This window comes from Malaclemys terrapin, chromosome 25 (assembly GCF_027887155.1).
Source record: "Malaclemys terrapin pileata isolate rMalTer1 chromosome 25, rMalTer1.hap1, whole genome shotgun sequence".
Classification (NCBI taxonomy): Eukaryota; Metazoa; Chordata; order Testudines; family Emydidae; genus Malaclemys; species Malaclemys terrapin.
Genome location: NC_071529.1, coordinates 4,289,644 through 4,317,318, shown reverse-complemented (window position 1 = coordinate 4,317,318; position 27,675 = coordinate 4,289,644). Strand labels below are relative to the sequence as shown.

Sequence of the window (27,675 nt, the reverse complement as noted above, 5' to 3'; positions counted from 1 at the left end):
CCTGGTCAGAAGCCTGGCCAGTGTAAGTTTATTACCCAGCCCACCCCTCCCTCGATGTGGAGAGGACACACACTAGCCTTTATAACCTCAGCTGAGATTTCCCAAGACTTCAACCAAAACACCCTGTTTTCTGTAAAATATAAAACAGATTTATTAACTACAGAAAGATAGTGATTAAGTGATTATAAGTGGTGGGCACAAAAGGTCAGAGATCGTTACCAAAGAAAATAAAAGGTAAGTGCACAGTCTAGATCTTAAACCTTATTACACTTGGCAGTATTTGGATCAAGCAGTTTTCTCACCCCACTAGAGGTTACAGTTCTTAACACACAGGCTTCCCCTTTTAAGCCTGGGACCAGTCTCCTCAGTTGAAGTCTTTGTCCTCCCAGTGTTCTTGTTGCTTCCAGCGTAGGTGGGGGAGGAGAAACGTGAAAGTATGATGCCACAGTCCCCTCTTTTAGCAGTTCCGGATGCTTTTTCCTCTGTCTTCCTTCTCACCCAGGATGTGGCTTTGAAAATTCTCACCAACACCAACACCAAGGAGCCATGTGAACATAAACGCTATATAACACGTCGTGCTGTCCTAACCTCGGCTGTCGGGCGGGGCCCCGCATTGTCTTCACTAGGTCAGTGGACTGGGCACTTCCATCCCTCTTGATCAGCAATTCCAAATGTCCTCTCTGCCCTCTGAGGGGAGATGGTTCTATGGGCTCATAGATCGGGCCTGGAACCTGGGTTCTGATCCTGTGTGGGGATTCTCCATTGTTTTCAATGGGGCCAGGGTGGGAGGGTTCTCCAGTGTTCTCAGTGGGAGCTGGGCACACGTGATCATCTGACCCTTCCAATTCAGCTCTGCTCCTCCCCCTTCAGCTGGAGGCTCTTTGAGGCAAGGCCTGCAGCTGCCTGTGGAGGAACAGTACCCAACCTCCTGCGGGCACCACCCCAATACACATGCTAATCACACTGTGCCAAGTGGTGGTGACCGTGGCATCGGCCTGTTCCTTGCCTGTCTCTCAGTGACTCCAGCCCAGATACACTCGCTTCACACGGAGACCGATGGCTTTTCTAGCTCCAGCCTCACGCGCTGCCCTGGGATCTGAGAGTCAAGCTGACTGTTATGGAGATGATCACATCGAGTCTTGCAATGCCCACTCATACTCAGTGGTTGCGGTAGAAACGCACTGAGCCTTTCTAGGCCTCCATGTCCCAGCTGCTCAATGTGGCTAATGATTTGACCTGCCTGGCTACCGGCTCTTTGTGCAGGGCTCTGGGAGTGCAACGTACCCTTAACGCTGCTCGGGGCAGAGCTGGGACTGAGCTCAGGACTCCCTGGCTCCTGCCCATGTGCTGAGTCCACCAGCGTGTGCTGCACATAGGACATCCCCAGCCCCACCCCCTCCAGCCCCAGCCCTGTCAGCAGGGGTCAGTTCTCAGAGCTTCCGGGGGCCATGTGCAGCCCCCGAAATGTCCCCAAACATCAAGACTTTGCAGGTGCAAACACACGTGAATCATCGTCTGGATTTGCCCCCAAACCAGCGTGGGGCTCCCTGAACCCCCCTTTGTATCTTTTCTTGGCATGATCCCTGGGGCAGCAAGTGTGGCTAGTGCAGCAGGGACCCCAGTGAGCAATGCCCAGCCCGTGCCAGAACGCTGCACCCAGGAGGAGCCAGTGCCACATGCGTACTTCACAGAGACGTGGCTGTGGGACCTGGTGCCTGTGGGGTGAGTGAGGAGGTATCACAAACCGTCCCTGCGGAGTGGCCTCCAGGCCATTCCCTGGATCCCATCGTCGTCGGCAGGGTGTTTATCATCCCGACCCCAATGTCCTTCATGGGGTTTTCATTCCCACACGGTGCCCGGGAGCTCCGATGCTGAGAACATGGGAGGGGTTTGAACCCCCCGGACGGGGGCATGGAGGGTGGCACATGGGGAACAAGTGGGAGGGGCCGGTCATCCCGAGCAGGAGGAATTGAGGCAGACACCCAGGAATAGCCCCCTGACAGGGAGACGTGTCTGGCTGCGGAAGGGGGGATCCCCATCCCGTGGGACATTGAGCTCAGCCCGGAGAATCCTGGGGCAGGGAAGGATTCTGTGCTAGCCGGCGTGGGGCAGAGGAGGGGACGAGATGGGAACACTGACAGCTCTTCTCCTCTCTGCTGTCCGGGATTGGCCTGTTTCTGTGCCACTGCCTAGGCTCCAGCCCAGCGGAGGGTCGGGCAGGGACATCTCCGGTGGCTGTGCTCGTGGGAGCTTCCCAGGGGGCGGCCACATGTCTGACGCTCTGTTTGTGTCCGTCCCGGTCCAGCGAGGGGGGCTCCAAGGACGTCCCAGTCTCGGTGCCCGACACCATCACGGAGTGGAAAGCTGGGATGTTCTGCACAGCGGAGGTCGGCTTTGGGCTCTCGCCCACGGCCACCTTCACGGCCTTCAAACCCTTCTTTGTGGAGCTGGCCTTGCCATATTCCGTGATCCGGGGAGAGACCTTCACCCTAAAGGCCACCGTCTTAAACTACCTGCGGCAGTGCATCAAGGTGAGCGCCGCCCGGGGCTGACCGGCTGGGTCTGCTGCGGCCGATGACCTGGGGCTGGGGAGCTGGGCAGCGGCGCAGGCCGGCGAGTGGCACCGGCAGTCACTGGCTGTGATCCTGTGACCACTGGGGTCAGCACATCGCGGTGAGGGGGCCTGAACCCCAGAGGGGTCACATCTCGGCTGGAGCTGCGCGTGTGAGCGCGTCCCCCACAGCCCTAAGGGGGCTTTCGTGTTGGCCCCACAGGTGCGAGTGATGCTGGCGGAGTCTGCGCAGTTCCAGGTGCATGCGGGCGAGGACGGCGCCTACACCAGCTGCCTCTGTGCAGACGAAGGGAAAACCTTCCAGTGGGAGGTGACAGTGAGCAGCCTGGGTAAGGGGCACTGGGGGTTCTGTGCCGGAGGGGAGGGGATGGGCAGGGAAGGGGTGGGGGGCTCTGCAAGGGGGGGCAGTGAAGGGGTGCTGGAGCCTTTACAATTGGGAGGCAGGTAAGGGCCTATGACAGACCGGTAAGGAGCCTTGGAGGCTCTATGCTGGGAGTGAGGAGGAGGGCACAGAACAGGATCATTTGGGCTTGGTGCCGAGGGGAAGGGGAAGGGACGGGAAGAGCTGCGGGGAAGGGGGGCGAGGACACCCCAGCAGAAAATCCCCTTTCACGTTAACCCCTCTGCCAGGTGGAGCTGGCAGCAACAAGGGTCGGGTTCAATATCTGGGACTTCCCCTTAGCAGTATAGCACAGAGCCAGCTCGGCCCCACTCACTGGCAACGCCTCCACTGCTGCTGTCTGCAGCTGGCTCCCAGCTGCCGCTGTCTCTCTGCTGCTGAGCCACTGCGCCATAGCAGGGCACAATCCAGACTAATAAGCAGCTCTGTCACCCCTGCCTGGCCCCCTTGGGTGCCTTCAGTAGCTCCCACCTGGGCTGCTCACACCCAGCCCCAGCGTGCAAGCCGCACCCTGAGCGTCTGTGTGTGACTGCAGCCTGCCTGCCACTCCCAGGTTACACTCTGGCTCTTGGCAGCCTGGGTTATACTGCAGGGCGACCCCAACATCCCCGAGTCCCAGATCTTCCTCCAGAAAGGTCTGTCCTGTCTCCCCTGCCCTCTCCTGGCAATACAAGTTACATTGCGGCCGATATTCCTTTACGAGAATACCATGCACTCGTCCTGTCACTCCACATGGAGTTGCCCAGACACTTGGATTTAAACACACTGGATTAGATAAAACAATCAAACACATTCATGAACCACAAAGAGAGAGATTTTAAGTGTGTACAAGGAATGGGGCATAACAGTCAGAAATGGTTACAAGAAAAATAAGGAGAAGACGTTTACTCCTGGGTAAGAGGATCGGCTGCTGATGGAAGTGATGCGAGGGGCGCTGGGAGCTGGGAATACTGGTGCCATACTTAAAGACCCCGGACCACACCATCATCACCCCAACCGCCAGAGCTATGCTGGAAAGGACCCTGAAGGACACCATCCGCTACCACTATGCCGAGAATCTCAAGCGGAAGCTGGACCAGGGCAAGGTGTTCGAGGTGTCCAGCAAGTGGGACGCCAGCAACCACTTCCTCCCCGGGGCAGCTTCACCAGGTTCGCCAACTGGCCGTTCGTCCACAAGGCCTGACTCATCTGCGTCCCCCTCAAGGGAGCCATCCGCCACGGCAACCGGGACAAGCGCTGCAGGAAATGTGGCTACGCAAACGAGACCCTGCCCCACGTCCTGTGTGGATCCAAACAGCACTGCGGAGTCTGGCGGCACCGACACAACGCCATCCAGAACCGGCTGGTGAAAGCCATCCCGCTGTCCCTGGGGAAGATCACCCTCGACTCCGCCATCCCCGGGACAGACAGCTGACAACGACCAGACATCGTCATGATGGACGCAGAAAAGAAGAAGGTCCTCATCGTAGACGTCACGGTGTCTTTTGAAAACCAGTCACCGGCCCTCAACGAGGCCCGAGCACGGAAGGCATCAAAGTACACCCCGCTGGCTGAGACTCTGAGAGCCCAGGGCTTGAGGTCCAGATCCACGCCCTGATCATGGGAGCCCTGGGCTCATGGGACCCCCACAACGAGCTGGTTCTGAGAGCGTGTGGAGTCAGTCGACGCTACGCCCAGCTCATGAGACAGCTCATGGTGTCCGACACCATCAGGTGGTCCAGAGACATTTGTATGGAACACATCACAGGACACCGTCAATCCCACACTGAGTAACTGAGACCGCCGACCAGGGAAATAGCCCACTTCCTTCCCTGACGGATCCAGGGACACACCCCACCCATGTACTTATCCGCTACACCGATACTGACTTGGACTCCTTATTCATTCCATGGGTGGCGTACCCGAGCCCACTTATCCGCTGACACTTTAAAAACCCTTGCACCCCAATCTGGGTCTATGCCGGTTATGTGATATGTATGTATCTTTTCATCCTTGCAACCGATACCTGTAATCCCTCATAACCCAAGTCTGACCCAGATGTACAGTACCTTCCCTCTTAACTCGTGTATATTTAATTTAAACATTAACTTTAATCAAATTTTTAAATCTGTTCTTACCTGCCTTAACAAACTACATCAGATTCAAGCAAAGTTTCTCCCCACACGCTTCCAGCAGTCTGACTTACCGAGCCCTGTAGGCCAGGACCCCTCTGCCGTCCCGCTGGTCGCTGCTGCGATGTCACGTTCTGAGATTCCCGCCCTGAACGCAGCTGTCAGTGATTTCAGCGGGGAGGGGGCAGGTTCTGGGTGGCCATTCGCTGTTCCCACACAAGGGCTAAGGCAGAGAAATCCATTACACTCCACTCATCACTTCCCTCCGTCCTTCCCTTCCCCCCTTTCCTTCTCTCTCTTTTCTACCCCATTCTCTTGCTCTCCATTTCCTCTGCTTTGCTCTCCCTTCTTCACTACCCTCCCCCTTCTCCTTCCACTATTCTGCCCCCTCAGACACGGACTCCTCTCGGCCTTGGGCAGGAGCATTGGGCTATCTAACGGGGGTGTCTCCCGCCTTGCTCGGCAGGGGAGGTGAACTTCACCGTCAGCACCGAGGCTCTGCGCACCGAGGAGCTGTGCGGCACAGAGGTGGCCGTGGTGCCGGCCCAGGGGCGAGTGGACACCGTGATAAAGCCCCTGCTGGTCCAGGTCAGTGTCTGGTCGGGGCCTCTGGGCAGAGCGGAGGGAGATCCGGGGCCTGGGTCTCACCCCCTGGGGGCCGTGGGCCGAGTCTGCACTTGTGATTGTTCTTTGTCCTGCCACAGAAAATAATGTCCCAGCACCACGTCCCGTCCCGGACCCCGACCTACACTGCCCCGTCACACGGCCCCGTCCCAGCAAGATCAGGGAGCTGGCGGGAGAGTCCTGGGGCAGACAGAGACGGGGGTTAGCCCCAAGGGGGGTGGCTGAGTGTGACACACGGGAGAGCTCGAAGGGGTGGAGGGAACTAGCAGAGGGAAGCTCCGCGCTGAAGAGGAAGAAGCCATGAGATCTGCTGGGCTGGGAAGAGTCTCCCCGGGGAAGGGACGGGAGCCCAATCGCTGGGGCTCTGAGAGCTGGATGTGCCCGAGCCCCACAGCACGGGCTGTAGGGGATGATCCTGCCCTGGCTAGGGGCACTGGCTGACCCAGCAGGCCCTGTCAGGCTGTGACGTGCACGGTCCCTTCTCCTGACCTTCTGTCTGATGCTCCTTCCCCACAGCCGGGGGGGATCCTGGAGGAGAAGGCGCACAGCTCCCTGCTCTGCCAGGAAGGTAGGATCCCAGCGCCTGTGCGGGGCTCAGTGGGTGTCACTAACACGGGAGTCTCTTGGCTGCGGCACATCAGTGATGGCTGAGCCGCTGGATGGCCCAGCTAGGGGCACAGGAGCCGCCAGGCCGGACCGGACCAGGGGGCATCCAGGCCAATGTCCTGCCTGGGACAGGGTCCAGGCCCAGCTGCCCGGGGAAGTTGCACCCCCTAGTGGGCAGTTATGGAACCATCTGCCGTGGGCCGAAGGCTCGAGCATGTCCGGCTCCTGCTCCCGAGTCTCACTGGGCCCATAGGTGCTGACTTCGTGGGTGCTCCGGCCCCGGAGCACCCATGGGGAAAAACTGCACCCACCGGCAGCTCCCCGCCCCAGCTCACCTCTGCCTCCCCCTCCTCCCCTGAGCCTGCTGCCGCTGCTCCGCTTCTCCCCCCTCCCAGTCTTGCTGCGAAACAGGTGTTTTGCGCAGCAAGCCTGGGAGGGAGGGGGGAGGAAGGGAAATGCGGCGCGCCCAGAGGAGGAGGCAGGGATGGGGATTTGGGGAAGGGGTTGGAATGGGGGCAGGGTAGGGGTGGAGTTGGAGCGGGGCCAGGGCCGGAGGGGCGCAAGTACCCGCCGGCGCCAGGTAAAGTCGGCTCCTATGACTGGACCCATGTTGCATCAGCTCCCCTCCCCTGCAGCCTGATCCCCGTGTGTATGATGCTCCCTGCAGAGCTCGTCACACCGGCTCTCTGGGGCCAGGAGAGGGACCGAGTCCCACAGGCAGGACCTTCTACTGAGAACCCCCAGCCCTTCTCCTCAAGGGCACGTATGTGCCATGGTTGGGGGAGCTTGGGGTTGAGAGAGGGGCTGTGACTGGGCGAGAGCCCCAGACGGTGAGGAACGGAGGGATCTGATTGGCTGGAGACGGGCAGGTTCCCAACAGGCCTTTAACGGTGTGTCTTTGCCTTTGTGTTACGCAGACTCCGAAGAAATCTCCTTGCAGCTGCCAGCGAATGTCCTGGCGGGGTCCGAGCAGGCCCACGTGACTGTCCACGGTAAGGAATTCCCCTGCCCCATCCCTGCCAGGGCGCGGTGCCCTTCGCCATCCAGCCCGTCTGTGGCCCAGCGCTCTGAGGCTGGGGCATCCTGGATGGAAAAGACCAATGAGGTCCAGTGGGTGTCTCGGGCCAGGGCAGGACTGGTCCCTGCAGTCTGTGCTCCAGGGCCTCGTCCCCAGCGAGGGGCAATAGACTCACGTGGTGATGCCATGAAGCTGTGTCAGGGCATTGGCGTCTTGGCCATTCATCACCACGTATCCACATAACCCCACCAGGCCTGAATTGAACTGGGGGCTCTGGCCCCCGCGTGCCAGGGCTCCACTGACGTGGTGTTAGGGACGGAGCAGCTGTTGTGCAGCCTGGTAATTCTCTGCTCCCCCGACTCCCTTGGTGCCAGGAGACATAATGGGCACAGCTCTGCAGAACATAGACCACCTGCTGGCCATGCCCTACGGCGATGGAGAGGAGAACATGGTCCGGTTCGCTCCCAACATCTACATCCAGCAGTACCTGGAGAAGAGCGGGCAGCTGAGCCCGGAGATCAGAGACAAGGCCCAGGGATTCCTCCGGAGAGGTGAGTGTCCTCCTGCCCCTGTGCCCCCAGGGCATGGCGGGGCCATGCGAGGGCCCTGTCCAAGCCATCTTTGGGGCCCGGGTTCCAATCCAGCTCCAGATCAGGGCCCTGGCTGGCTCTGGGGGTCAGGGAATTAGATCCTTGACCTTTCCTTTCTGGGGCACCAGTCCTGAGGCCCAGGACATAAGGACTGTTTGACTCAGGGTTCAGGGAATGGGAGAGGAGCCCTTTCCCCTCTAGGGGGCGCTGGTTGGGATCCAGCCCCAGGTTCGGGCACTGGAGTTTTGGGGGATCAGGGCCCTATTCAGCCTTAACTCCGTCCCCCAATTCTAACCGACCCCTGGAATCTCTGAGTCTCAGCATCGTGGGGGAGGGGAGGGCTAGCGGGCCCCATGCTGGGAGTGGATTCTAGCCCCTGGGGGTGAGCGGATCCAGGACTCGCTGTCTGTCTCCCATCCCTGCAGGCTATCAGCGCGAGCTGCTCTATAAGCACAATGACGGCTCTTACAGCGCCTCTAGGAAGAGAGACGCCACGGGCAACACCTGGTGAGGGGCCGCACGGCACGGGCAAGTCAGGGCTCTGGGTGGGCAGGGCCTACTGCGCTGCAGCCTGACCCCAAGCCCCACTGCTACTCTAGTCCTGTTCCCCACACAGCTCTGCCCCACATACTCACTCGAAATCCCCCCGTTGCCATCCTGGGCGCCCCTGACAGCTCTGCTCACCCCCACAATGCTGACCCCCATCCCGTCCCCCACGCACCTCCCTCCTGGCCCGCAGCATCTCCTGCAGAGTGTCCCTCTCACGGGGTCTCTCCCCACCCAGGCTGACGGCCTTCGTTCTCAAGTCCTTTGGCCAGGCCAGACCCTACATCTCCATCGACGAGAAGCACCTAGAGGATGCCCTAAGGTGGCTACAGCGCCGCCAGCGGAAGACCGGCTGCTTCCGCAGTGTGGGGAAGCTGTTGAACAACGCCCTGCAGGTGGGAGGCTGGGGGGATGGGCTGATGGGATGGGGGAGGAGGGGACAAGCTGGGGAAGGGGGTGGGGGCCCCTCATGGGAGCTGGTTGTTGTCACCCGTGTCGGTTTGGGGGATTTCCTTGGGTTTTTAGCAACAGCTGAATGGCTGGAACGGCTGGGGCAGCGGGTTATTGCACCGAACAAGGGAGCAGCCCTGGCCCAGCCCCCCTGGCTCCTGCACAGCCCGGTCTCCCCGCGGGCACTGAGCAGACCCCGCACCCATTGCCTGGCACGGAGAGCCTGAGGGGCAGGGCCCAACCCAGCCCTGAAGTCATGTGACTCCCACAACTCCCCATGCGGCTCAGTTAGAAGGGCAGTCGCGGTGCATCATGGGAGATGTAGTCTGATGGAGCCGAGTCCATGGGGGAATGGGGGCACAAGGCTAGTGCAGCTGAATGTTGAACCGGTTTGCAATGGAAGGTTTCGGTTCAGGTCACCAACCCGCGAGGCTGCGATTTGGGCCCCGCCGACCCACAGCAGAATGTTGCGTTTCCATTTTCCCAACAGAAATCGAAATGTTTCAGCATTAGTAACGTTTTCCTGCAAAGTTTTGGTTTTGTGGAAACTGCGTCGTCTGTCGAGAAATCATTTCAGCAGGAAATTCCCACCCAGCGCAAGTCACAGCCCAATTCCTGCCTCTGCCCTGGAGTTTGCAGAGAGCCGGGACACTACGGGAGGGGCCGGGGCTGTACCCGGCTGTTTGGGAGCTAGAAGGAGACAAATGTTAGGCAAAGTCCAGATTTCTGCATGGGGGGACGATTTAATGAGCAGGAACTCGCCCAGTGAGGGGCGAATCCCTCAGCCTCTGCAGAAACGGCCCCTGGTCTTCACAGGAAATCTAGCAAATGTCAGTTCAAACCAACTTCCCAGCCTCTGGTTCCAGGGGGGCTCAGATAGGATTTTATACTGAAATTTTATACAGCCTTGACAATGGAGCAGCTAACGCCTCTCCCTATAACAAAGCTGTGGAACTCACTGCCACCCTGTGGCCTCCCTGGCTGCTATGACTTGGGGGGTTGGGGCAGCTGCTCGGGACCCAGATGGGCCTGACAGGTCCCATCAGGAGGCAGGACCCAAATCCAGCCACTCGGAGCACTGGAGCCGGGTTTCTCTGTCCCAATGGGCCTGTCCTGGGCAGCGGCTCACCTGCTCCGGGCAACGAGCCCTGTAGTTCGGTCTGAGCCAGCTCCCGATGTCTCCATCCCCCTCAGGGCGGCGTGGTGGACGAGCTCTCTCTCTCTGCTTACATCACGGCAGCGCTGCTGGAGCTGGGGCAGCCGCTCACGGTGAGGCCAAGCCCAGCTGTCCCAGGGGAGGGGCCGGCAGGATTCGGGCGGGTCAGGGTGTTGTTGGGGGCTTTTGAGGGGCGGGTTGGTAGGGGGAGGGGAAGTCAAGAGGTCAGTGGCGAGTTGGTACCAAGGCGGGGGTCACGGTGCTGTGGGGGGCAGGGGAGAGGCGGGTTGGTGGGGGGAGGGGAAGTTGACAGGTCAGTGGGGGGTTGGTACCAAGGTGGGGGTCAGGGTGGTGTGGGGAGTTCGGCGGGGGTCAGGGTCGGAGGAAGATTCAGCAGCTTGGAGAGGGGCTGGGCTGTTTCGGTGTCTAGCACTCGGGGGAGGGGGTCTGGCGAGGCTTGTGGGGTGCAGGGTGTGGGTGGCGGTGGGGGGATGGGTCGGGGGAGGTGACGACAGGCTGGCGGGAGGGGGTATTTGTGCCCCATGGGGTGGTTGCCGGGGGACGTGCCCAGGCGCAGAGCATCTCCTCTGGCCGGTTCAGCCTGACGGGGAGTCTGTTCGGTGTCTCCCCCGTCCCAGGACCCCATGGTGACCAGGGCCCTCCAGTGCCTCCGGGAGTCGAGCACCAGCGACCTCTACACGCAGGCGCTGCTGGCCTATGCCTTCGGGCTGGCGGGGAACACTGAGCTGCGGGACGCCCTTCTGCAGCGCCTGGCCCAGCACAGCGTCAGCGCCGGTACCGGCAGCACCTCGTTCTAGTACTCTCCTCGCTGCTGGTCTCTAGATACAGGGCAGGGCCAGCTGCCCCCCAGGGCCCTGCCTACCCAGGTGCCCCCTGCCCCGGGATCTCCTCAGCCTGGCAGAGGAGCTGGGTCTCCGTGTCCCAGTCAGTCCGTGGTCTCTGCTGAGGCTGCCAGCGAGGGGCCGACGCGCTGGGCTCTGTCGTGGGGACACTTCTCCCTCAGAGTTGGAGTGAGATCGTCCCGCCATTTCCCGGTGCCCAGAGCACGGAGCAAAGGGGGACGAGGCTGGGTCGCTGCCAGCCTGGGGGATCGGAGCTGAGAACCTAGAGGGGTAAAGCGCCATGTACCAACCCAGCCCTCTAACGCGCCCGGGGCCAGGAGCGTGAAGGGGTCCAGTGGGCTCAGAGTCCATGGCGCAGGGCCTTGCGTAGGCAGCTCCCAAGGGGAACGGGCCGTAACCGAGCCCTGGGTAGATGCCAGAGGATTCCAGCCCCATCCTGTGTTGGGGACATCCCAGCTGGGGAGTTCCTGCCCGAGGCTTCTCTGCTTGGCCTGGTTAATACTGGGAGGGAAACGGACTGCACTGGGCCGGGGCCGGAGCCAGGGCTGCGGCTGGGGCCGGTTAGGCCCTGCCGTCTCTAGGATAGGGGGTTGTACAGGGAAGCAGGTCTCTGGCTGCCCCCTTGTCTGCCCCATGTCCCCGAGCTCCAGTTCCCCTAGCCTTTCCCTGCACAGATGCCCTTGGATTTGTGCCACTCCCAGCCCAGCCGCGGTGTGAGCGATGCAGCCTGGGGCCAGCTCCCCATAGGGCGGGAAGTCCCATGTGAGGCCTGAGGCCCACTGGGAGTGCGGTTGGGGACGCAGGAAGTGGTGCTGCCCCATGTCGGTGCTGAGCTGAAGGAGCCCTCGGCATGAGGCCAGGGGGCGCTTGGAGTGCCAGGTTGGGTCCCTCACACTTGTCATGAAGCAGCCGAGTCCTGTGGCACCTTATAGACTAACAGACGTATTGGAGCATGAGCTTTCGTGGGTGAATACCCACTTCTTCAGATGCACTCGTCATGACCACGCCCCAGTGATCTCTGTGCGTCTCCTCGGTGCCATTGGAGCTCAGACTGAGCCGTGCCTGGAGCTGAGGCCTGGCGCGCTCGGTTCCTGCCAGGCCCTGGGGAGACGTCCCCCCACAGAGGGGAACCACCTGCGTAGTCCAGGCAGCTCTGTCATATCTCAGCTCAGGTGAAAAGTCCCTTCTCTCCAAGCCCCAGTGCGGCGGCTGCAGCTGGTCTGTGCCCGCGAGTTGTGTGTGTCACCTCCTGCCCTGCCCCGAGGCGGGTAAGAAGTGCTGGGAGCAGCACGTGGCTCCTGCCCCAGGGAGGGGAGAGGGGGGCTCTGCTGCTGGGGGCACCGAGGAGCCACTAGGCACTGGGGTAAAACAGCCCTCGGGTAACAGGACCTGTCTCCGAGGTCACAAAGACCCCATGGAGGGTGGTGTTTACCAAGTGTCAGCGCCATCCATGCCCTTCACCTGGGTCATGCTGCCCTCCTGTCCCAGCCCCGGGGGCCCCTCATTCTGTCAGGGGCTCTCTGTCCCCTTCTAGCAGTGGTGGCACGAGGCATAAGTAGACTAAGCAATTGCTTAGGGCCCCAAGCAGATCATGGGGCGCCCAGTTTGGTATTACCCCCAAAATCCGTTCATCTAATGTAACGTGGCCTGTTTAACAGGGTGTCGGTTTGCGGGGGGGTTGGTATTGTGATGGGTTGGACCCCGCTTCTGGGATACCACCTGATGTACTGGGATTTCACTGAGCCTGCCAGGGTTCCCTCCGTGCATTGCTGAATTAGGCTCTCCGGCCTCTTGCAGCACACACAGGTAGGGCCACACCCAGCTGCAGACACAGACTGACATCAGCTCTGTGTGTGATGACTCCCCCAGCACTCACGTGCACACCCCTTTGGGAGATAAACCCAGAATAATACTGTCTGGCGCTGTATAGAAAAATCTCCACAGCCCAAGCTCATAAAAATCTGCCCTCTTCCTCAGTGTGAAGAGAGATGTGCCTGACTTCCTGCCCCCTCCCCCCAGTTTGAAAGTGTACAAACTGGGTTAGATTATAAACGAGAGTTTATTACCTACAAAAGGTGAATTGTAAGGGAATATAAGAGAGAACAGCCAGAACAAAGCAAATTACTGAGCAAATAAAACAAAGTACACAAGCTAAGCTTAATATACTTAAGAAATAGGTTACAAAATGTAATTTCTTATCCTAAATGTTATTTTAGGCAGGTTGCAAAGTTTTTGTGGTTCAGAGTTCCAGTTACATTTCTTTTCAGACTGGACCCCTGTCTCAGTCTGGACTCCCCGCTTGCCTGCCCTCGAGGTGGCTTTAGCAGTCTTTCTTCTTGGGCAGACAGGCCATGGAGAGGAGTCCCCACATTTGCCTTCCTCCCCACCCTTAAATAGGATTTACATAAGGCGGGAATCCTTTGTTTCGCAGACTTGACCCCCCTTCTCTGCCAGTGGAAAGTTACAAGAAGTCCCAGGTAATGTTTAGTATCAGGTGACAAGACCACCACAGTTACATCTCTGGACACTTCCCAGGAGGGAGAGAGATTAGTATCTTCATGGTCTTGTTCCTTCCTGACGGCCTATCAAATCTGATGGCCTGTCCTCGGTGGGTGTCTTCCCAATATATACCCACTTGTAATGGTTACATAGTCCATATTCCTAACTTTAGATACAGAGATGATACATGCATAAGAATTGGATAATCACATTCAGTAAATCAGAACCTTTCCAATAATATCTCACATGAGCCATCTTGCGTAACGTGTATCTCAGTGATGTCATATTAGTCTCATAAGCATATTTTCATAAAGAATATGGAGTGCAACGTCACAGGGCTATTTCTTGGTTTGGGGCTATAATGCAGCTAATATTTGTAATGGGCTGGTGGGGGTGGAGGGAATATTCCTGTTAGGGCTCCATTGGGTTAGCACCACCTTTGCCCCCGAGCGGCTGCACCACATAGGTTAAGGGGTCACTTGCAGCCAGTGAGCCACTGGGACTGAGTTTTTAGCTCAGGCAGCAGAGGCTCAGGGGTTTTGAGTCAGAGATCCAGGGTTCAGTCCCTGCTGACGACCCACCCAGGGGTGTTGTGTTACACTTGTGTAGCCCTCCTGTGCGCTGTGAATCAGCTACTGTGTCCTGCCCCAGAGGTGGCTGCATTCAGTGGGGAGCAGGAGTCCCTCTGGCCCAGGAAGCCCCTGGGGCCCCTTTGGAAAGCAAACAGGTGACCCACTGTGTTGTAACTGCAGCCGTGGGGCTGCCCTTCCCTCGGCCCCTCTCCTAGGGGGACAGCTGCACTGGCAGAGGAAGGTGAAGGCCCTGCCCAGCCCCTATTGGAACCAGGCCCCATCGGCGGAGGTGGAGATGACTGCTTACGTGCTCCTGGCCTATCTCTCCCTGCCCAACGTGTCTGCTGCTGACATGGGGACCGCTGTCCAGATCATCCGCTGGCTCAGCAAGCAGCATTACCCCTACGGGGGCTTTGCCTACACGCAGGTAACACCCCTGCCCTCAGGTAAACCAGCGTTGGGGTCCTGGTGCAGGAAGGGGTTAGGAGCCCCCCGGGGACTGCATCTCAGAAGCTGAGCTGGGGCCCTTCCTGGGAGAGAGAGTCCTGGGTGCAGAGCCTCCTCATAGACTGGGGCTGGGGCCGGAGTCACTGCTCTGCTGGGGGCTGGGACATGGGGCACCAAACGCCCCCGTGGCCGAGGGGCCTGGCTGTCACCCCCCATGTCAGTCACACCTGAGCACTGGGTGTCTGCTGGGGGAGACCTGGCGGGTCCTGATCCTGCTGCAGTGAGTCTGAGCCGGGCTCCTCTCCCCAGAGCATGACAGCAGCTCAGTGACTCTCCTCCCCAGGACATGGTGGTGGCCCTGCAGGCCCTGGCCAAATACGCAGCCCTGACATACAGCGCGAGCGGGGCTGCGTCGGTGACGGTGAGCTCCCAGGCCGGGGCCCGGCAGCAATTCCACGTGGAGAACGCCAACCGGCTGGTGCTGCAGCGAGCGGCCCTGCAGGAGATCCCCGGGCAGTACACGGTGCGGGCCAGCGGCAAGGGCTGTGTCTTTGTGCAGGTGAGTGCAGGAGCCCCTGGGGACCAGCCGGCCCAGCGGTGACTGGCTGTGCCCTTGCCCTGCCCCACGGCGCCTGGCTCTGGGCCCAGGCTCTGATCTGTGGTAGCGGAGGTAGCAGGCTCTGCCCCAACCCTCTTGCTTGTCTCCCAGCTGACACTGCGCTACAACGTGCCGCCCCCAAAGAGCGCCACGACCTTTGACCTGCGGGTGGAGACGGAGCCGAAGGAGTGCACCGAGAGTGCCAGATCCCGCTTCAGCCTCGTGCTGCACGCCTGGTACGAGCCCCAGCTCCCCACCCCCACTGGGTCCGAGCACCCGGGGGCAGGGGCAGGCCCCAGGCAACGGGGAAATGGCCGGGGCAGAACCGCCCCACTGCAGGGCCGGGATGGGGCAGGAATCAATCGCCGGGGGAGCCATCCCCCCACAGGGCTCGGGGCAGAGGCAGGAGGCCCTTGGAATGTGCCAGGGACTAAAGGGCTGGTCCCGGGGCTGATCTAATGGACAGTTGACTCCCAAGGAGCTCCTGGCACCGGGTCCCTTGCCTGGGGAGCTCAGGGCTGGCTGGGGGCTAGCGTGGCTCACAGCCCAGAGCAGGCAGAGGGCATTAGAGACGCCTGCAGGGCCGAGAAGACGGGAGGCCTCCCCTCCCCCTCCATCCCCCTGGGGTCTGTATCCAGGGCAAACCCCAACCTCAGTGCACGGCTCCTGTTGCAGGTACAGTGGGGAGCGCCCAGCCACCAACATGGCCATCATCGAGGTCAAGCTGCCGTCCGGCTACACCCCTGTCAAGAGGTCCCTGCGGCAGGTGAGCTTCCCAGTGAGGAGAACAGGCCGGGCCAGTCACACAGCATGAAACCAGGGGCTGATCCATGGGGGAGAGCCCAGACCCCCAGGAGAGCACAGATTGCAGCTCTGACCCCCAGGGGGAGCTCCCCCTGCAGAGCCCTGCCCCCTGCCGTGGGGCACTGTGCAGCCCTGGGTCTCCCATCCAGTCACTGAGCAGGTCCGGACCCTGCTTAGCTCCCCCTACGACACAACGCCCATGTCTAGACTCCCGCCCCTCCCCCAGCAGACACCCAGTGCTCAGGTGTGACTGGCATTGGGGGTGGCAGCCAGGCCCCTCGGCCACGGGGGCGTTTGGTGCCCCATGTTCCAGCCCCCAGCAGAGCAGTGACTCCGGCCCCAGCCCCTCCATTCCTGGCTCAGCCGTTTCCTCCCTCTGCTCCTAGCTGGAGAAGCAGCGTTTGGTGAAGTGGCTGGAGGTGCAGAATGATCAGGTGACGCTCTATCTGGACCAGGTGAGTGCGGGAGGCTCGGAGCTCCGGGGTCCTGGTGTGAACGGGGAGGGCGTGTCCTGCCCTGGCTCCACCCCCATTACAGTTGCCCTCATGGGCTCTGTGTCACACGCCCGGCGTGGGGGTCACTGAAATCTCCCCTGGTTCCAAGTGACCCATTTCCATAAAGGATGGGGAGATGGGACCAGACTCAGCCAAACCCCAGTGAGGGCCGTGAACGGAGCGACGGGGAGCTCAGGGTTGGGGAGCTGGAGCTGGGCCCTGAGTGTGATGAAAGGGGGTCATATTTTGCAGCGGGGTGGAACAGGGATTCGGGGGAAGCATTTTCTCACTGCTCCAGGCCTCAGGGGCAGGGGGAAGTGGCTAGGCCAGTGCGAGTCTCAGGGAGGAGGGGGTTCGAGCTGCCAGTGCAGACATTCAGCTCAGGCGCTCGCTCTGTTGCTCTCTCGGTAGCTGACGAAGGAGGCGGCGAGTTTCACCTTCTCCCTGGAGCAGGATTTCCCTGTGAAGAATCTCAGAGCAGCCCCAGTGAGACTGTATGATTACTACGAGACGGGTGAGTCCCGCCCGGGATCCACCACCTTTACAGACGCTCTCCTGGGCTCTGTGGCACAACCAGTGCCTGGGTAGAGGGTGGTGCCATTGCAATCCCCCCTGCTCCGTGTCACCCGTGTCCATGGCTGATCTCGGCCCCCTGCTCGGGCCTGGGCGCAGCACTTGGGCAGAGGCTGGCAGCCGACCCGCCGTGGGCCTGCGGGGGTCAAGCTGGAGACACCTGCTGGGGGCGTGTTCCCGGGTTTGATCTGTGGAGTCGGCTCACCTGGTGGGACACGGCAGCCGTGTGCTCGTTGGGCTAGTGGGGCGCATGGGGCTGGTGTAACTGGAGCCGTCCCAGCAGGAGCAGGCGAGTCCCCCCTGTCACGGACTCACAGATCGTGCCCACTCTTGGCCCCATGCGGTCTGTGGGAGGTGCCCCTTTCAGTGAGACAGCCCTTCTCAGGGGTCCACTCTCTCTCAGGGTCAGGCCCCTCCACCTCCTGGAGCCGCACCTCTCTGAGCCTTAGCACATCTGTCTCTGCCATGGACCCCCTCAGGGAGTCCCCTCGCTCTGGACCTCCGGGGCCTCCACCCCCCGAAGGGGATGATGCCACCCTGTTCTCTAGTCCGGACTGACTCTCAGCCAGCGTAAAACAGGAGGGTTTATTGAGCGTTGAACACAGCACAGGAAACTCTCAGGGCCTCAGATCTGGTCTCCCTCAGCACAGCACATCCCAGTCTCCACTGCATCCAGCGGGGCTCTGCCTGCTCCCCCTCTCCAGCCCAGAGCCCCCCTGCTTCCCCGCTGGGCCTCTGATATAACCAGCCCCAAGCCCCGCCTCAGTCCATTGTCTTCTCTCCAGGTAAACTGGGTCGTAAACAGGGTCGCCTGGTCCTCCTCTCCTCTCATCTGTCCTCTGGCCCCTCTGGCTGGAACCAGCTGGTTAGGTCACTGGGGCCCTCTCTTCGCAGCCCATTGTCCTCCCACTGGCCAGAACCAGCTGTGACTCCTGAGCTGGGACTCCGGGTCACCAGGTCACCAGTCGCTGGGGTGTCCATCCTCCAGCCCATCGGCTGGGGTCCCAAGGTCCCTCTCGGGTCCTCTGGAACAACAAACTCCCTCTCCCCTCACCTCATTAAACCAGTAACACCCAGGGACACTGAGTCCCACTCCCTCTGCATGCAAACCTTTGGAAAACCAAAGAAAAAACAAGAAAATCCCCCACTTTGTCACACACCCCCTTTCGGGTTCCCCACATTTCCTCTACCATCCAGCTTCTCAGACGCCCCCAGAACCCTTTGTGCTGGGCCCAGGAGGTGGCAGGATGGTTTCCCTGGGTGCCTGGAGGGGCGAGTGATGAAGCCCATCTGACTTACTTGGAGATGGGGGGATGGGAGAGAGCGCACAGCCCCATTCAGACAGCTGGGGGCAACCTCCCACTCCCTTCTAGGGGACAGACATACGGCAGGGATCCCCTGGGGGAGGGGTAACAGACTTTGCTTGTGTGGGATTAGGGGGAGGGGTTCTCATGCCCCCACTGGGTCTCTCCTCCATTCCTTACATCCCTTGCTGTTGCAGGTGAACACACAGAGGCTGAGTACAGCGCCCCCTGCGGCTCAGGTAGGTTTGATGCACCCACACATAACTCCAGTCCCCAAAACTTTATGGGTGGCGGGAGTCCATGGGCCGGAGAGGTCTGTGTGTGTTGTAGACGGCAAAGGAGGGGGAGCTGGGAGCATGGAACCCACCAGGACCATGTGTGTGGGGGGAGAGACATCTGGGAGAAAGGGTCTATGTGGGACACAAGGGAATCTGTCTTCAGGCTGGGGGGCGACTCTGAGGGGAGAGTCTTATCAGGTGTTGAGAGAGTTCTGGGGGGCCATGTCTACAGGTATCTGCTGGGGGGGGTGTGATTTCGGTCCCATCTCAAGGGATGTTTGTGTTTGTTTAAAGTCCCTGACACCAACACGATGGGAAATTCCCGCTGAAGCCCCCACCCCTGCTGGGCAGCCCCCTCCCCTCCGTCCTGAGAGCCCTGCACCAGCAGCCGACACCCCAGGATCAGGGGGGGCATGGACAGGCCTCGTCTCAGCTGCTGCTCTTCCCCGAACCAGCTGCACTATCCCCCTTAGCACCTTCTTCAGCCAACTCCTCCCCATTCGCTCTGAAACATCCCACCTGCTCTCCCATCTCTCAGCCTCCAGACTGGTCCGCGTGATCGCAGCTGTCTGTCACACGCGGGGAGCAGTGGCTGCAGTGGGGACCCCTGGGGTTTGCTGCCCGTCCTGCCCGGAGAGGCAGGTTCAGTGTAAAACAAAATAATAAACCTGCCATGTCTTTGTGAGGCTGTTTTATCGCTTTGTTCCTGCCCTGCTGCTGCTCCTCACACGGCTCCTGTGCATCCTTAGAGCAGCCAGATCCTGGGACCATGGCTCTGTGCCCTTCCCCAACCCTTCGGTCATTGCTGTGGGGTTTGGCTTTAACCCTGGGTCAGGCAGCGTCAGCGACAGCCCCCCAGGTTCCAGCCCCAGCTGGCAGAGCTGCCCTCGTTACACACGTCTACATGAAAATGAACCAATTCAACTGAAGTTAGTTTTTTAAACCAGTTTACTTACATGAGTGAAAACCCCGGTGTGGATGCACTTATTGTGGTGTGACGGAGGGTTATTTTAGTTTAGGTTCAATCAATTAGGAATTGAAGCTAAACCAGAATCAACTCTTCTCTCAGACCAACAGGAGCACCTCCACCGGCTTGCATGGGTTGAACTAAATTGCTTTTATAAGTCAAGGCCTAAGAGAGGGAGGAATAGCTTGTCCGACTCCTTACAACTCTTGCTTGTTCTGTTTGTGTTTTGTTACCATCTGTTTAATTCCACGGACCAATGAACAATGGGGAAAGGTGATCTGTGTGAATGGTCTATCCCCAGTCAACCACGGTGTGAGAGCCGAATGTACATGCTGTGGGATACCCAGCCAGTCCTCCAGAGACCCCAGGGCAGAGCAGACTCGACATTCCTGATACTTACAGGGTAAATAGGAAACAAGAAAAATAAATCCATAGACCGTTCAGACCCTCCCTATCCATCGTAAAGAAGCAAGAACTCTTCGTAGGCCCCTTTAAAAGCGGGAAGCTCATTTTCCTTTGTGCAGATGTTAAAGGCGCCTGATGCAGTTTGTAGGTGCAGGGGCTTTCCCCAGGGCCAGAGTGTGAAAGATTCACCAAAGAGTCACGATCACAAGCTCAGTCTCAGTTGGAAAGGAGGCACAAATACGTCCCAGAGGGCTGCACGTGCCTGTCTAAGGGTATGTCTACACTGGCAGAGTTACATCACCGGCGGTTCCATCACCGCTCAGAGAGCGCTGAAGGGAAATTGCGGTTGTGTGTTCACACCGTCAGCTGCCTGCGCAATAGTGTGTTCACACTTGAGGCGCTTGCAGCAGTATTTGGAGCGGTGCACTCAGGGCAGCTATTCCCACTGAGCATCTCTTCCTCTTCTGACGCTAAGAATTGTGGGAAGGCGGAGGGGTCGCAGGGCATCCCGGGTCCTGTCCCAATGCCCCATAATGCATTGCTTCGTGTCCCAGCAATCCCTGTGCTTCCGTCCGCGTTTGGCGCCATTTTTCAACGGTTTGTGTTCTGCGCACCCTGCTTCTTCTGGCTGCAAGAATGGATCCTGCACTGCTGACCAATATGCTACTCGCTCTGAATAACGTCACGAGTGGCAGTGGAGTTATTCCTTAAACTACAAAGGCAAGAGAAGTGTGACATTGATCTCGCCACATGTAGTAGCTATGACACGAGATTGTTTGTGGCATTCACGGAGGTGCTGACCACAGTGAAACGCTGTTTTGGGGGTCAGAAAACAAGCACTGAGTAGTGGGATCACATCGTCATGCACTTCTAGGATGATAAGCAGTGGCTGCAGAACTTTCGGATGAGGAAACACACATTCATGGGACTGTGGGATGAGCTCACCCCGGTCCTGCGGCGCAAGGACACGAGAATGAGAGCTGCCCTGTCATTAGAGAAGTGCTGGTGATTGCACCATGGAAGCTGGCTAATCCAGACTGTTACCAATTGGTCGCTAACCAGTTCAGAGTGGAAAAGCTGACTGTCGGACTCGTATTGACGGAAGTGTGCAGGGCCATTAATCGCATCCTGCTGGGAAAGACCGTGACTCTGAGCAACATGCGCTTCCCTAACTGTGGAGGGGCGATAGATGGCACACATATTCCAATTCTGGCAGCAGACCACCTAGCCACCGAGTACATTAGTCGCAAGGGGTATTTCTCTATGGTTCTCCAGGCGCTTGTGGATCACCGTGGGCGTTTCACAGACATTAACGCAGGCTAGTCCAGAAAGGTGCATGACACGCGCATCTTTTGGAACACTGGTCTGTTCTGGAAGCTGCAACCTGGGACTTTCTTCCTGGACGAGAAGATCACTGTAGGGGAAGTTGAAATGTCCATTGTGATCCTGGGAGACCCTGCCTACCCCTTAATGCCGTGGCTTATGAAGCCATATACAGGGAACTCTGACAGCAGCGGGAGCAGTTCAACAACAGGCTGAGCAAGTGCAGAATGACTGTTGAGTGTGCTTTTGGCGTTTAAAGGCCCGCTGGTGCTGCCTTTATGGGAAGCTGGACCTGGCCGATGACAATATTCCTATGCTTATAGCCACGTGCTATACACTCAATAATAGTTGTGAAGGGAAGGGTGAAAGCTTCACTCAGGGTTGGACCGCTGAGGCTCAGTGCCTGGAGGCTGAATTTGAACAGCCAGAGACCAGGGCTATTAGAGGGGTGTAGCGCGGGGCCATAAGGATCAGGGATGCCCTGAGGCAGCAGTTTGAAGCGGAAAGCCACTAATATTTGTTGCTATGTTCGGGAGTGCAGTGCTTGTAATGCTAGGGGGTGATTGTAACAGGTGCAGACGATGCACTATGAAGGTTTAAGAAAATTGCCTGTTGCTTTGCAGGGCTCTGTTTGCTTTCAATTAATGGAATAAAGATTGATTTCAAACCAAAACAACTCTTTTTAAAAAAACAACAACCGGAGGAGAGAAACAAACAAAAAACCCCACATCAGCACTGGGGGGGATGGGGGAAGGGAGGGTCCCAGGAGGAGGTGGGATCCCGGGATGGTTAAAGATTTGTGTATGTCCAGGTATCATATGCAACCTTCTCCCTTGGAGTACAGTGCAGCGGGTACTGTACTTCAGCAGGGCTAAACTGCAGAGGGACGGGTGTTGACTGCAGTGGGTAGTGGGAGTCTGCAGGGCTGAATTGTGATGGGCAGGAGTGGAATGCAGCAGGTACAGACTGGAGCCAGGAGGTTGATAAGAGTGTGTTGGCGGTGTCTGGGGGGAGCATGGGAACGAGTTTTGTGACAGCGGCTGCAGGGGAGGGCGGGCGCGGAGCTGCTCTATTTGCAGTGCTAGTAGTGCCTAGAGCATGTCCGCTTGGCGCTCCATAATATTTAAGAGCTGCTCCGGGGCTTCGTTCTGGCACACCGCCTTCTCCTTTTGATCCCTCTTCTCGGTGTCCCGCCTCTCCTTCAATTCTTGTTTTTCGGCTGTGGAGTGCATCATGACATCACCGCAGAAAGTCCTCTTTAGTTCTTTGTGGCTGCTTTCTAATTCTGCGCAGCCCTTCAGCCGGTGATCACAAAGAGGGAGGCTGGGCTCCCAAGGTCAGATCTGTGAAGCCAAAATACAGCATTTTACAGAAGCAGTATTGTTTGCAACACACGGACCACTGATTCAGTGATTTAAAACACAGCCACTATTCACATACCTGTCAGTAACTGGCTGATCCTAGGAAAGCACACGTGAGCCACAAGACCCCCAAACTGGTGAGTAGCCACAGGGGCAGGGGAAATCAGTGTTCCAGGACCGTACTGTGCACTGGGCACGTGGCTCTTGGGGAGAGCCAGCACTGTAGGCGGGGGGAGGCTTATAATCATTACTGTGCCCACATTTTCCACAGGCTGTGTTCATTATGGAAGATGGGTGAGCAGGAAATCAAGGGAGGGTCTTCTCCAAGACTGCGGCTTCCGCCCTGGCCCTTATGCAGCTCGCCTGTGGGCAGCAATGGTCTCCCGTCACCCCCCGTGACAGCAGAGTGGTGCGGGAAAGTTACCCTTAATGGGGCAAGAAACAAAGCAGCTCTGCCAAAGAACCTGTGGCAGTGGATTGCCCAGTGTCTCCAGGAGAGTTTCGTGGAGATCTCTGAGGCAGATTCCCGTGAAGGGAGGGAGTCAATCAACACCCTGTTCCGCCGCTTAGACTAGGCATGTGATGGTACATGCATCATACAGACACAAGCCTGCTTTCTGCAACCCTCCTGCCCCCAACCACTCACTTCAGCAATTTCCAAACTCAAAGCCACTTGCCAGGGGCCTCCTCTACTGTTTGCACTTTGCCAAGCTCCAACAGCTGTGACTGGCTAGCCTCCTTCGGGATAGAGAAGAGCTCCTGGCTGCATGCACCTCTAACCTCCAAGTCATCCTCTGCCTCTGGGTCCTCCTCCCACTCCACATCTTCATCCAAGATTTCCTCCTCCTGGCTCAGTGCACTCTCGACTGGCACGTGAGCCACCAAAGTATTCACAGTGGCCTTCGCAGTGGAGGTGCGGTTGCCACAAGTATCGTGTCCAGCTCTTTGTAGAACCGGCAGTTCGTGGGCACAGCACTGGAGCGGTGCTTTGCCTCCCGCACCTTGTGGTAGGCGTTCTGCAGCGCCTTCTCTATGACCCTGCACTGCAGTGTGTCCCGGTCATGGCCCCTTTCTGTCATCGTGAAATCTGTCCATAGTGTTAGGCAAAAAGATTCTTTTCCCCAAGAATTAGGCAAGCACAGACAGTACTAGAGAGATTTATTAATGGCACCAGGAAGACTGGTAAACAGCTTCAAAAATATGGTGTCATAGTGACCCGTTATATACAATTTTTTATTTATGCATTTACATTTATTTTGTACTTACAGGGGTAAACATGGTTACAAAAAAAATCTTAACAAATATAACAGTAAAAACAATACATACGTATAGACCCATCCTAATTATATCAGTTATCTGTGACTGCTTTCGGGGTGAAGAGGCCTAGCGATTCAGATTGCTCTGTATCAGTGACCTGTCCTCTGCATTATTTACCACTCCCCCAATTTCTGTGTGTAACCCTTCTGCCCATCTAAGTTGGCAGCAACAAGGGCCGGGTTCTGTATCTAGGGGTTCCGTTTCAATAACGCAATGCAAAACCGGCTCGAGCCCCCGCCCAGTGACCTGGGACAATTACATCCCACCCCCTGGGTGCCTCTAAGAGGCAATACTTCCCCTCTCGCAAGCACGGAGTCTGAGTGTGACAGAAACTGTTTAATAACATGAGGTAAACGACATCAGCATTAAATTGGAAAAACACCACAAACAGGATTCCTAACACAAACCATGAGCAAAAACCCATCCCAGAAAATTGGGCCGTGTCCTTTCCCTTTGGTTCTTGAATCCAGCAACCCAAAAATCACCCAGAGTCCCCGAAGTCCAACACCCCCAAAGAATTGGAAAAGGTACGGAGAAGGACAACAAAAATGATTGGGGGTGGAACAGCTTCTATATCAGGAGAGATTAAAAAGATTGGGCCTTTACAGCTTGGAAAATCGATGACTAAGAGGTGATATGATCGAGGGCTATCAAATCTTGACTGGTGTGGAGAAAGTGAATAGGGAAGTGTTATTTACTCCTTCACATCACACAAGAACTAGAGGTCACCCAATGAAGTTAATAGGCATCAGGTTTAAAACGAACAAAAGGAAGTATTTCTTCACACAACACACAGTCAACCTGTGGAACTCTTTGCCAGAGGATGTTGTGAAGACCAAGACTATAACAGAGTTCAAAAAAGAACTAGATAAGTTCATGGAGATAGGTCCATCAATGGCTATTAGCCAGGATGGGCAGGGATGGTGTCCCTAGCCTATGTTTGCCAGAAGCTGGGAATGGGCAAAGGAGATGGATCACTCTATGGTTGCCTGTTCATTCCCTCTGGGGCACCTGGCATTGGCCACTGTCGGAAGACAGGATACTGGGCTAGATGGACCATTGGTCAGACCCAGTGTGGTTATTCTTATGTCCCCCCTTTTGTCCTGGAGGGCAACCAAGCACGGAGGGACCGTGTGCATTAGTGACCAGCTGGCTGCGTGTGCCCCGTTGCTGTGACTGCATGTACAAATCAGGCACGCAAATGCACATGCAAGTCTATGGAGAGCTGGTCCAAGCGCTGGAGAATCCCAGAGCTAGAGGGAATGGCACAGGGCCCCCGCCGATCAGGTGACCTTTCCACAACGGGCAACCTAAGGCTGAGGTGACCCATGGAGCTGTAGGGAAGGGATGTGGCGGGCTCAGGAGAAGGAGCAGGCTCAGGGCATACAGTGGAGATCCCATGGCAGCTAGAGACAGGGAGGGACTTTCAGGCTAGACAAGGTGTGGGAGATGAAGGCCTCATTTGTTTGCCACCTTGTAACCTCCAGATTGTCCCAGTTGAGATGATAACTTGCCAGTCCTGGGAGCCCTTCCTCCAGTTGGGCCGTCACAAGGGACAGTGGGCTGGGGGTTATTTGGGGATCCGTTTGGGTTCCTCACATGCTAAGCTCTGTGTTCTTCTCTTTAAAGAAACCCAGGACTCCTGCTCTGAATCTGCCGGGGGAGCCAGGGGATTAGCACAGAGTTTGTGGCCCATCCTTTGATCCATCGCGGAGGGCCTGGATGGATTAACTCCTCAGCTGAGGCCATCACACATCTGCTCTGCTGACCTGCCGCTGCTTTGCTCCCCACCCCCTGCCCCCCATCTGGAGGTGGTGGGGATGTGATCATCCCAAACCCTCTCTCTGATGGCCATTCCCACCCCCACCCCCAAGCCTCTGGGAGTGAAGCTGGCTGTCAGGTGCAGGAGGAAAGGCTCCTTCCCCTTTCCAGGGCCCCCCTCTCAGGGTGATCTTGGTCAGCAGCCCAGTTCCTACAGGCGGCTGGACTGTTTGGAGAGGCCTTGAGGAACCATGGGATGGGGCGGGGTCTGCAGTGACCCAGCTCCTCTTCTTTGGCCAGGCCTTTTACCTCATGAGGGTTTCCTGCTGTGGTGGCCAGCAGGGTCCCTACCACGCTGGAGTGGGGGCAGCTCCGGGAGCCTCAGAGAAGTGCCCAGGACAGGATGATATGGGCAGCCCGGCCCTCAGCTGCCCTGCACGGGCCATGCAGCCTGGCAGGCCCCTAGCCTGGGCTGCCCCACGTGCCTCACCTACCATCCCCTAGCCCTCACCCTGCTGCTGTGACCCACTTTGTGCCTGGCACAGCCACACAGCACCCCAGGGCAGGGAGCAGCCTGGCGCAGCACAGACCCACAGGCCAGCCCTGTGCACGGTTCAGACCACGGGCCAGCTGCCATAAAGCCACGGCTCACCACGAAGGCAGAGCCACCCCTCAGCCTGGCAGAACGGGGGTGTAACTAGCCCAGCAGAGGCCTCCCCGAGGCCCTAGGGATGGTTTGATAGGAGGGTTCCTGGTTGTCCTTGTCCCTCATGCCCATCTCCTCTTGGGTGTGTCTTAGACCTGGGCTCAGCTCTGCAGCCGGTGTCTAGGTTGGCATGGCCCCTTGGCGGATCTCCTGACCCATAGCACCCAGGCAGGGATCCCATGTCCCCTCCCTGCAGACAGCTCTCCCCATATGGCCCCTTGGCCTAGAGGGCTGGGCCAGCCCCCACTCCACTGGGGACCCCCCCCCCACCAGCTGGCTTCAGAGCCCCTGCCTCCTCAAGGCGCCAGTCAGCCCTGGCCTCTGCTCAAACCACTCTCCCCATCCCCATCCCGCTGTCCCTTAGGCCACACTGCCTCCCCCAGCGCTGTGGGTCACTGCGCCTGCTCCCCTAGGACTCTCCCAGCAGCACCGCCCCATCCTCACCAGGCTGCTCGGCCTCCTCTGCGTCTGCCCCCAGCCTCCCCGGGCTGCTCCTCCTGGCCACCGCTCTGCTGGGCTCGGCCAGACACTGCCTCCACCCTGCCCAATCTCTCCTGCCTCCTGCTCACTTTGGGACACAGCCTGCTGTGATGAAGCAGGGGGGTTTCTTGTTGTTTTCAATGGCTTGCATGCAGAGGGGGTGGGACTCAGTTTCCCTGTGTGTTACTGGTTTAACGAGGTGACGGGAGAGGGAGTTTGTTGTTACAGAGGGCCAGCGAACGGCCTGGAGAATGGATACCCCAGTGACTGGTGACTGGGAGGCCCAGCTCAGGAGTCACAGCCGGTTCTGGCCAGTGGGAGGACAATGGACTGTGGAGGGAGGACCCCGGTGACCTGACCAGCCAGTTCCAGCCAGAGGGGAAGGGACTGGACTCGATGACCTCTCCAGGTCCCTTCGAGGTCCCTTCCAGTCCTAGAATCTATGAAAAAGGACGGATGAGAGGAGAGGCTGGGAGCAGAGGAGGCCCAGGCAGCCTGCTTACCTGGGACAGAAGACAAAGGACGGAGGCGGGACTTGGGGGACGGTGATATCGGATGCCCAGCTGGAAGGAGGGGGTCTCTGGGCTCGGAGGGGAGAGCAGCCAGAGCCCACCTGGAGGCGGGACAGACCTAGATGTCCTGTGCTGCGGGAGGCCAGGCCTGAGGCCCTGAGAGTTTCCTGTGCTGTGTTCAGACGCTCAATAAACCCTTGTTTTACGCTGGCTGAGAGTCGCTCCGGTCTAGAGAACAGGGTTGCATCATTCCCTCTGGGAGTGGAGGGCCCGGGGGTCCAGAGCAAGTGGATTCTCTGAGAGGACCCACTGCGAGAGACAGGCGTGCTAAGGCGCAG

At 58.4% G+C, this 27,675-nt stretch overlaps 1 protein-coding gene across 2 annotated transcripts in view; it reads left to right on the top strand.

Moving 5' to 3' along the window:
• The window catches only part of LOC128829246 (alpha-2-macroglobulin-like protein 1), a 71,351-nt gene extending 45,748 nt beyond the window's left edge, over window positions 1-25,603 (top strand). The window contains exons 17-36 of one of the 2 annotated variants that reach the window (XM_054014561.1): window positions 503-626; window positions 1,593-1,722; window positions 2,306-2,531; window positions 2,775-2,901; window positions 5,550-5,671; window positions 6,224-6,275; window positions 7,231-7,305; window positions 7,706-7,882; window positions 8,347-8,428; window positions 8,706-8,862; window positions 10,112-10,186; window positions 10,712-10,868; window positions 14,223-14,434; window positions 14,798-15,013; window positions 15,164-15,288; window positions 15,728-15,818; window positions 16,243-16,311; window positions 16,762-16,864; window positions 18,425-18,466; window positions 25,508-25,603. In XM_054014561.1, coding sequence (XP_053870536.1) covers window positions 503-626; window positions 1,593-1,722; window positions 2,306-2,531; window positions 2,775-2,901; window positions 5,550-5,671; window positions 6,224-6,275; window positions 7,231-7,305; window positions 7,706-7,882; window positions 8,347-8,428; window positions 8,706-8,862; window positions 10,112-10,186; window positions 10,712-10,868; window positions 14,223-14,434; window positions 14,798-15,013; window positions 15,164-15,288; window positions 15,728-15,818; window positions 16,243-16,311; window positions 16,762-16,864; window positions 18,425-18,466; window positions 25,508-25,581 — 2,436 coding nt within the window. In that variant the 3' untranslated portion in view covers window positions 25,582-25,603. Of the gene's footprint in view, window positions 1-502; window positions 627-1,592; window positions 1,723-2,305; window positions 2,532-2,774; window positions 2,902-5,549; window positions 5,672-6,223; window positions 6,276-7,230; window positions 7,306-7,705; window positions 7,883-8,346; window positions 8,429-8,705; window positions 8,863-10,111; window positions 10,187-10,711; window positions 10,869-14,222; window positions 14,435-14,797; window positions 15,014-15,163; window positions 15,289-15,727; window positions 15,819-16,242; window positions 16,312-16,761; window positions 16,865-18,424; window positions 18,467-18,799; window positions 19,191-25,507 lie in introns of those variants that run through there. The other variant, XM_054014562.1, reaches the window with a different exon arrangement.
• Window positions 25,604-27,675: the final 2,072 nt, after the last annotated feature.